The sequence below is a fragment of the Eptesicus fuscus genome, chromosome 4, assembly GCF_027574615.1.
Source record: "Eptesicus fuscus isolate TK198812 chromosome 4, DD_ASM_mEF_20220401, whole genome shotgun sequence".
Classification (NCBI taxonomy): Eukaryota; Metazoa; Chordata; class Mammalia; order Chiroptera; family Vespertilionidae; genus Eptesicus; species Eptesicus fuscus.
This window is the reverse complement of record NC_072476.1, coordinates 27,074,079-27,083,611: the sequence shown is the minus strand read 5'-3', so window position 1 is coordinate 27,083,611 and position 9,533 is coordinate 27,074,079. Positions and strand designations below refer to the sequence as shown.

At 53.4% G+C, this 9,533-nt stretch overlaps 1 protein-coding gene across 3 annotated transcripts in view; it reads left to right on the top strand.

The window, feature by feature from the left end:
- Positions 1-1,108: 1,108 nt before the first annotated feature.
- Positions 1,109-9,533, top strand: part of GALNT17 (polypeptide N-acetylgalactosaminyltransferase 17) — a 410,474-nt gene continuing 402,049 nt past the window's right edge. For all 3 annotated transcript variants that reach the window (XM_008141499.3, XM_054714818.1, XM_054714817.1), the window contains exon 1: positions 1,109-1,426. In XM_008141499.3, the coding sequence (XP_008139721.2) occupies positions 1,189-1,426 (238 nt within the window). In that variant the 5' untranslated portion in view covers positions 1,109-1,188. The remainder of the gene's footprint in view (positions 1,427-9,533) is intronic.

The following is a 9,533-nucleotide window of genomic DNA, read 5'->3' as shown; positions in this document are numbered from 1 at the left end:
AGGGGGTCCCCTCGGCCGCGCCCCGCGCTCCGCTGCCACCTGCGCGTCCCCCCGGACCCTCCAGCGCCGGGCAGTACGGCCTGTCAGTGCCGCAGCGGCGGTATCACTGTGTCCGCCAATTAGGAGACTAGGCGTTTGGCTCCTAGGGACGCGGGACGAGCGGCGCTGCCCGTTCCGGCGTGCGGAGGTTGCGCCGCGCGAGTCCCTCCCGCCGCGCCCCCCGCGACGTTTTCGAAGGGGGGTAGAGAACTGCTGTGACTTTTGAGGTCCGACTCCTCCTTCCGGCCATCCTCCTGACGCGCCAGCCGGAGAGAGGCCAGTGTGACCGGCAGGCCCCGAAGGCTCAAGGCGTGGTGTTGGGACTTGGAACGTGTCCCGGAGCCCGCGGCTCTGTGCGCGCTGGTTAGTTTGACGCGGGGTGGGGTGTCCCCAGGCGCCAGGGGGGCGGGAAGGACTTCGCACTCTGCTCAGTTACCCACCCCCTAGTACTGTTCCCACTTTGAGAGTCATTGAGACTTGAGCCTGACTGCGGAGCCCCGAGGATGCGGGCGCCGGGCGCGGGCTTTCCTTTCCCCTGCCCGGCGTGATGTAGCGGGTTTGTGAGCGGAACAAAGGCACCCGCCCCGGGGAGCGGGTCCTGGGCTGAAGACCGCGGGTCGCGGGCGCGACGGCTGCCTGCGGACTCGGGTGGTGACTGTGCCGCCCGAGGCGCGCTTCTCCGGGGGCGGACAACAAACCCTGAGCGGGGCACCTGCGCGCCGTTCCCGCCCCAGCGCCGGGGCAGCCCCGCCTGCCGGCCCGCTGGCTACGGAGGTCCACTCCCGGAGGCCCGAGGGCCAGCGACGGACCACTTGCTGGTGCGGAGGAGAGGCCCCCGACCTCCGGCCCTTCACCGAGAAGCCCAGGCGCCTGGAAGGGGCCGCGCGCCGTGGAGTACGCAGGCGGATCTGGGAGCACTTCTACACACCCAGGGCTTCCATGTGAGCGATTTGGCCCTCCCCCTGAGCGCCCGGCTCTCTCAACCCTCTCGGCTGCCAGAGCATCCGCTCCGCGGGGCCGGGAGTGGCTGGGATTCTCACCGTCCGCCCGGAGTGTGGAGTGTGAGGCTCGCACGGTCCCGGTTGCCCCGCGCCTCGCCGGAGCCGGAAAGGGCACGGGTCCGGGGCGAGGGCCGGCCGGGCGTGTTTGATGGCTTCACTGAGAAGAGTCAAAGTGCTGCTGGTGTTGAACTTGATAGCGGTGGCCGGCTTCGTGCTCTTTCTGGCCAAGTGCCGGCCCATCGCTGTGCGCAGCGGAGATGCCTTCCAAGAGATTCGGCCGCGCGCCGAGGCGACCAACCTCAGCGCGCACGGCACCAGCCCCATCCAGGATGCGGTCCTGAAGCGCCTCTCGCTGCTGGAGGATATCGTCTACCGGCAACTGAATGGTAAGGACGCGCGCCAGCGCCCACGGGGCCTCGGTAAACCCCGGGGGCCTTGCCCGCGGTGCGGGGGAGCCCACACCTCCTGGCTCCCGCGCGCTCCCTCTTCTTACCCTTTCTGCCCTGTCTTGGCCAAGAGGCCAGGGCTGCTGGGAAGAATTACCCTTAAGTTTGCTTTTATTGTGGAAACATGTCCGCACAGCTGGTTCCCGCGTTCAGGGACGTGCAGGAATCATTACCTGGCGACTAAATCCCAAGTGCAGAAACCAGTCCCGTGGCCAAGTGGGACTGGAGGCGCAGACTGACTTAGAGGAAGAAAATAGGCTTAGAGTTTGGCGTTTGGTGGAGTCTGACAGGGAGGGACTTTGGTGGGCTTAAATGTTTACAAAAGTCAAGGCCTCAGGTCTGGAGCTAATGCGCTTGGGTAGTAAGTTGGATGAGGCGGGCTGCACAGCTAATAATGAGACTCCTCCTCCATTTCGCAGCCGAGGGGGAGGCTGCTATTAAAAACACACCTGGCTTCTCCCAGAGAAATGCCTGAGGGCGATGTTGAAGTTCTTCGTGGGTTGGGGAAACAGGTTTTTATAGTGTAAAGCGTGGTGTGCCATCCAATTACAGCAGGTCCTCCAATAACTTGGATTCGTTCAACCTCATTTCCTAAAACGTTGATGAGATGCGGAAGAAACTTAGCTCTGGCTCATATCAATTAGCTTGTGGTAAAATTGGTTTCGTTATGCCAGTCTTCTTAAAGTCATAGGGTCTATCCATGACGTGAAGTGATGACTTACTGAATCTGTCCCATCTCAAATGTTCTCTTCAGTGCTTTAGGAGACGAGAGATATTTAATGTGCTCTGGTCACATCCGGTCCAGGGACTGACAAGTCATTGTGCACTTGTTATTCCCCAGGTCAGATTGAGAATTCCCTACTCAAGTACAGGCAGCTCTCCAGGGCTTGCATAGCTGCTATCTAAGGCAGATCTAAGGCTGCCACCTCCCTTTCTGAGTTTCGAACACAAGTTCTCATGGTAGTCCCAGAATTAGAGATAATCATAAAGATAATGATTACAGTAATTGGTAGAGTTCTTGCTGTGTTCCAGATGCTGTGCAGAGATGTCATAAGTGCATTGAATGCCATCCCCATAATCAGATATGAGAAAAGAAGGCTTGGGGAGTTTAACTAAGTTGCAGGGTGTCCTGTAGCTAGTCAGGGGTAGGGTCTGGAGTCAGAACCCATTGTCTGGTTGACCACAGAGCCTATGTTCTTGACAACTTCTATTTAACGTCTCTTATAAGGAGTTTTAAGTTTGATGACAAGAAGATTCTACGTTAGGAAGAACTGACTCCATTGTCTTCCCTGCAATTAGAGTGAGAGACCAGGCTGGCGGCAGGGAGTAGAATGACACCAGACTGTTCTCTTCCTGCTTTCCAGTGATCCTTTCTGGGTCCTTCTGAGTGGGATGTGGGCAGATCCCCGAAAGAATGGTCTCCTCTATAGCATTCAACAAGTACCCAGGGTCCTTGAACTTACCTCTGCAGTGGGAAGCTGCAGTCCTCCCAGCCCCTCACAGACATTGTGGCCTGGCTGTCCGTATAGCCTGCTATGTGGTGGTGAGGGAGCTCGTCTCCTGAGTGTCACAAAATCAAGGCACAGAGTGAAACAAAACCCACAGCTCATTTCTGGAGGAATTAGAAGCTTATGGGGTGGGCCTTATTATTCTACACAGATACCTGCCATAGAGGTACCCATAGGACCCAAAAGAGAGAGTGCAACATAGCCTGAGCTCCCTCACTGTCCAGCTGCAGTCAGGGACACAAGTCGTTTCAGTATTGGTTTTAATTAGGAAACTAAATATGATATAGTCATGCATCCCTAAATATCCCAAAAGGAAGAACACAATTCCAAATGGTATTTCCTAAGTGCTACGGACACCCAGGGTTCATTTAGTCTTTACTGCAACTCTAGGAGATAGGTGCTCTCACTCCACCCCAGTTAGCTTGCTTACAGTCAGTCACCCAGTCAGGGGCTTGTAGAGCTGGGACTTGAACTCAGATACTCTGGTTCCAGAATTGAGGTTCTTGAGTCTCAATAACCACCAGTTAGTTGCACCAGTGAGTCTCAATCTTTGTTGTGCCTCAAAGGCACAGAGCGGGCCTGTTAAGACACATTTCTGGGCCCCACCAGCAGAGTCTCTGATTCAGTAGATCTGGAGTGAGGACTTGAGATTTTGCATCTCTGACAAGCTTGTGGCCTGGCCCATGGTCCCCTGCCCTCTACTCTGCTGCCTGCACCAAGCAAAGCAAAGAGGAAAAACCATTTGTGTGCCAACACCCGGTGGGGGTGGGGACTTCAGAGAAGCAAGAGCTTGCTTCAGATGGGCTGAGGGTCTGGCTTCTGCCATGCAAGCGACTCCATGGGGGAGAGTGAGGGTGTCCTGGGCTTGGGACTGGTTGGGTCAGGTGCCAGGGGTGGGAAGACTGAGTTTTCTTGACTTGCAGTATCCGAGGAAGAGCTGGCAGGAGAGCAGGGTTGAGATCTTTTCCCGGGAAAGCCAGGAATTCAAGCTGCAACTAGGTAGATGTTATCCTCTTGGCTGCAGAGTGTAATTTGTAGTGACATGAAGCCTGGAGGAGGAGAGAAGGGAAAAGTTGTGATATGGAAGGAACCCACCCCTCTCCACCCCACCCTTCAGCACTCCCGCCTCTGCCTGTGCTTGTTTTGGGTTCTGGTGTCCCGCCTGCTGAGGTACTAGGCCTGCAGGGGCCGCCTGCTGCAGTGGGAGGCTGGTGAAGGGAGGAGAGGTTTCCCAGTGCCTGGGTGATGGGGCCTGTATTGCTGTGTCCATTTGCTTTGTAGCTTGTTCCATCCGTTCCTACTGAAGGAGGAGAGGGAAACCTTGACTTTGGCATTCTTTATTCCTCAGGATTATGGGGGGCCTGGGAGAGCCAGGCACTGGGCATACAGTAGAAACAAGGCCACTTGGGTTCAGCTCCTCGGGTACAAAATGGGAGCTGGTATTTTATTTATTTATTTATTTTAACTTTTTATAAAAATATATATATATTTATTGATTTCAGAGAGGAAGGAAGAGGGAGAGAGAGAGAGAGAAACATCCTACCTAATAAAATAGTAATATGCAAATTGACCGCACCTTCGCTACGCCAAAGCCACGCCCACCAGCCAAAGCCACACCCACCAGCCAATCAGGGCGAGTATGCAAATTACCCAACAAAGATGGCGGTTAATTTGCATACACTGAGGGAGGGAGGAGTGAAGACTGAAGACAACTTAGAAGGAAGACGGAGGAAAAGCGGAAAGCAAGATGGCTGCCAGAGGGAAAGTCCGGGCGGGGCAGGGCGGAGCGGGGCGGAGCAGGGTGGGGCGGGTGGCAGTGGTGTGCGGGGCAGGCATGGCGGCCGCAACAGCAGCAGCAGTGGCAGCACATGCGGCCGCAGCGGCCGCTTGCAGGATTTTTCCTGCAAATGGGCTACTTGTCAGTGATGAGAGGGAATCATTGATCGGCTGCCTCCTGCACGCCTCTTACTGGGGATCGAGTCTGCAACCCAGGCATGTGCCCTTGGCCCGGAATCGAACCTGAGACTCTTCAGTCTGCAGGCTGACGCTCTATCCACTGAGCCAAACTGGCTAGGGTGGGAACTGGTATTTTAAAGTTAGCCATATTTCTCAAACCTTTTCTGTGGACTCTTATGAGGTCCCAGCAGCAGGGACTCCTGGAGGGCTCCAGCCATCCCTGGTGCTCTCTCACTCATAAGACAGGTTTCCTTGGGGGTTCTGACAGGGGTCCCCTGGGCTGGGGCATCTAGATGACTCAGACATCCTCAGGATTTATCTCTCTGCCAAGATTCTTGGTACCAAGGTTTCGAATCCTGCCTTTTGAAAAAACAGTTACAGGTTGTAATTGTTAATGTTTTTGTTTTTCTTAATCCAGGCTGAAAATGACATTTTGAAGTGACAGTGGAGATGCTGGTGTTGGAGGAAAGGGCACACAGAGATGAATTAGCGATTTCCCTCTAGATGCTTTCTTGTATCTGCTCTTCCATTCTTTCCGTGAGGCCCCATTGTTGACCCTGACCTTTATGGCAGTTCCCTCTAACCCAGTGCCCTGCCTCTGGTCTCTTGCTCCTCTCTTCCATTGAGCATGCGTAGTTCCAACTATCCGAGTGGCAAGCACCACCTCCTAAAGGTCCCACACCTTCCAGGGGCTCTCTCTTTCCTGAGGGGTCATGGTCCGGCCTGGAGGCTGACAGCCAGGGCCTGCCACAGCCTGCTCCCGTCCTCATCTCCCACGTTCCCACCCTTGCTCAGTGTCCTCTGCCGCTTTGAGCCAGACTGATCCACTGGCTGCAATACCTCTCATTTGCCTCCAGTTTGTAGCCTCCACGTTTCAGCCCCCGTCTTTGAGAAGTGCCAGTTATCCTGGTTGTCTCTCACTGCCCCCTTTCTACATTCCTTCTTTAAAGCTTGGCTCAAGGTCATGAGCCGGGGGTGGGGAACTTGTGCCAGGCCACATGGTCTGAGCTCTTCCTGCTCCAAGTTACCTGAGGCTTTGTTGTCAGTGACCTTTGTACCATAGTTTGGGTTTTTTGATACCACCTCTATCCTGCCACTGTCAGGCCTGACCCACATAAACTCATGTGGGATCCTCATTGCTTTCTCTCTTTACCTGTATGTGGTGGCCTTAGAGTCCACCTCTTGGTGGCATACACAATGACCCTTAGTCCCTGAATGACTGCATGGAGCAGAGCACTGGCATCTGTAGCTCTGTCTTGATGTCTCTGTGCATTGGGTCATCATGCTATGCCATTGAGATTTTGAAGCTTATCTGTTATAGCAGCTAGTGCTAATTACCCTACTTTGATTAGGCAGGGTTAGAACACTTGTTTCCCTAAGTGACAGGCCACACTATCTACTGTGGGTGTCTGTCCTCAATTTATAGGATCAGCATCTGCCATAGCACCTTGACCATAATGTGGGCACCTAAGGTTTATTGGTTGATTGATTGGATGTGAGCTAGTTTTAGGAGGTAATTGATAGCCACAGAGGAAATAACCTCAACACTATAAAGGCTGAGTTGGGTTGGATAGATATGGTGAGGGGAAGGGGCTGGGAAGACTTAGATGGGAAAACTGAGTGTGAGGAGCCATCTTGCCTGTACCATCTTGCCTGCCTGTATCATCTTGTCTGCCTGTACCATCTTGAGGCTGCTCTGGTCCTTAACCCTCTTGTCTGAAGGGCACCCAGTCCTTCTGAGGAGCTTGGAAGTGAAGCAGTCAGCCAGGTTAGGGAGCAGCATGTTTTAGTATGTTTTCTTTGAATATGTAATTTTATAACATGAATATTGTTTTATGTTCCTTTTTCTGTAGAGTAAAATTCATATTGTAGAAAATTTGGAAAATCAGCATAAATTCATACAGAATGTGTGAAACTATTTTTTAAATGGCAACATGGTGGTTTTGTAGCTGCATTAGGAAAATGGACCCAGGGACAGGCAGGTTTCTCATTAGATTCCTGTGTAACTCTGTACATGACTTTTGGCTTCCTATCATCCTCTGAGGAAGTTATTTGTTTCTCTCATTTTAGAGCCAGGGAAGGTGAGAAATTGATAGGATGTGACTTAGCTTGGATGAACAGCCAGTGAAGGGCAGAGCCAAGATTCTTGAATACCCCTCTCCTTGTGCCCAGTCCAGCACCTCCTGAGGAGTCAGGGGAAGGCAGTGGAGGGGTGTGGTATTTCCCTTGCCCCACACAAGCAAGCCCTGCGCTCTGGCTGGTGACCCTGTCCCTCACCAGAGCCCCTGTGCAATGAATTGGAAAGACACATGTCACTACTTCGTTCAGTAAGCCCAGGGCAGCTCTGTCGTAAGTGGAAATTCAATCGATTCAGGTTAGGTTCCAAATTTAGATTTCAGAAGGATATTGAATAGAAGCAGGGTTGCTTGAAGAAATTGAAAATCTTTGTGGGAATGGAGAAAAGTCAGAATTACCTGTCCTGCTCCTGCCCCCAAGCCACATAGGCAGACGAGGCCAGAGTCTGAGCTACAGAAAACCAAGACGTCCCCAGATAACCAGGTGCAGTCCACCCAGCCTGATACTTAAGCCAAACCCTCCAGACAGGGAAAGTGAGTTGGTGCAGAGAGACAGAGATAGAGATTTGCTGGACAGGCATCCAAGTTGGGGTCAGAAAGAGAGGGATGGTGTTTGAAAGCATCTGTGCACGAGACCAGAGCTGGCCCACAGCTGTTTCCTCTTTCCTGCCGGGATATAGATGTGGTCCTATAGACTACCGAGCTGGATGGTGCCAGCATTTCCTATGAGAAGGAAGCAACGGAGGACCAGAGGGCCACGGTGGTATGAAAATCCATCACTGCAATGAACAGCAGCAGGAAACCAGGGCAGTGCCTGCCTCCATGTGCTGCCTGCAGGCCCTCGGCAGGGCTCTGTGGCAGCCTGTGGCCCAGGTGTGGGGAAGGCTCCATTAAGGGAGCCAGGGCCTGGGCGCTGGAGGGAGGCTCTCTTCATTTACCACCGACAGACGGTTAGTGTCTGGTGGCAGCAGGTCCCTCCCAGAGAGATGGGGAACGCAGTTCTTGGACAGCCCTCAGATGCAGGCACTTCTGTATTGGCCAGTGTGTGTGCTGTAGGCGCCATCCCCAGGAGGTCGGCGGGGGGGTGGGGGTGGGGTGGGGGGCGGGCAGCTGCTGCCTGCCCAGCCCATCAGTATCCAGGAGAGGCCGCCAGTGTCATTCTCCAGGAGGAAATCCAACCCCTGACCTTTGGTGTTGCCAAATTGGGAGTGTCCTTTGTGGACAGGAAGAAGGCTCCGTAATTGGAGCTAACAGTGACAAGGGGGAGAAGGGATGTGGGCACAGCGAGGCCCATATCAAATGGAGAGAGGACCTAAGATTAGACAGTCCTTAAGAATAAAATATTAGAAGAAAGGTTGTTGGGCACCAGACAGACTGGGTTTGGGTTCTGCTGTAACCTTGGGCAGATCACTTCACCTCTCCACTGTGCAGCGGGGTTGTTCTAAGTCAGGATGGATCGGGATTCAAAATGACCAGCCAGAGACATAGGGCCAGATGCCTAGCAGCTGGGAGAATGCCAACTGCTTGAAGGGAGGGACCTTGCGTGCCTGCTCCCTGTCACATTCCTGATGCTGAGAAGTGCTTTGGCTCATAGTAGGTGCTTAGCAAATCTTCCTGGGATGAATGCGTGGAAGCTAGCACTGCGTTGTGGCAGAGTGTGGCCATTGCCGTCTGGGATAGAAATCTCGAGGGGTAAGAGGAGGCCCTTTCCCTTTGACTTGCTTAGACTCTGAATTAACTTAGGATCCTTCTCTCTTTGTGTGTGTTTGAGGCTGAACTCTCTTTCCTTCTCCTTTCTAATCCCCGCAACCCCCAACACACCTCCTCTGCTTAGTAATGATGATGCCTTCGGGTGATCACTTTAGAGGCCTAAGAGAAGAAATGACAGCCTATACGTGTCAAGTCCCGTTACAGAGCACGTGGGTCCTTCACATCTGTTAGCGAGCCCTGCCCCACTGTTAGGTGTGGGCTAGAATTACAGAGAGGTGCAGACATTATGCCCAACTAGACACTTGTGGTCTAGTTGGAAAGATAGGTTTGTAGGATATACTAGGTCCCAGAAGAATATTAGAATGAGTATGAAAGGGTGAGGCTTGAACTTGTACACAGTAGGTGCTTAACCAATGAGTGTTGAACAGGAGAACTCAGCAGTTTTGACACATGAGTCATAGGAGACAAATAGTGAGGCCACCTGGGGACCTGATGTTGGGGTTCAGTATATGTGGACAGGTAGGACAGTGGTTAGAACATAGGAGTGGGTATATAGTGTTGGCGTCACTGGCCCAGCCGAGCCTCTGGTTCAGGACTCAACCAGCCTTTGACCTTCAGTGATTCCAGGTGCACCTCACTTCAGAGCCCCCTCCTTGGCCACATCCCAAGCTAAGAGTTAGAACTGCTCCCTTTGGAAAATCTGAATCAGCCCTCAGGAACTCTGACCGGAGTGCTCCCCTCCAGCTTGCCAACCCCACCCCCAACTTCATGAAGGCACCCAGCCCCCCAGCCATACCC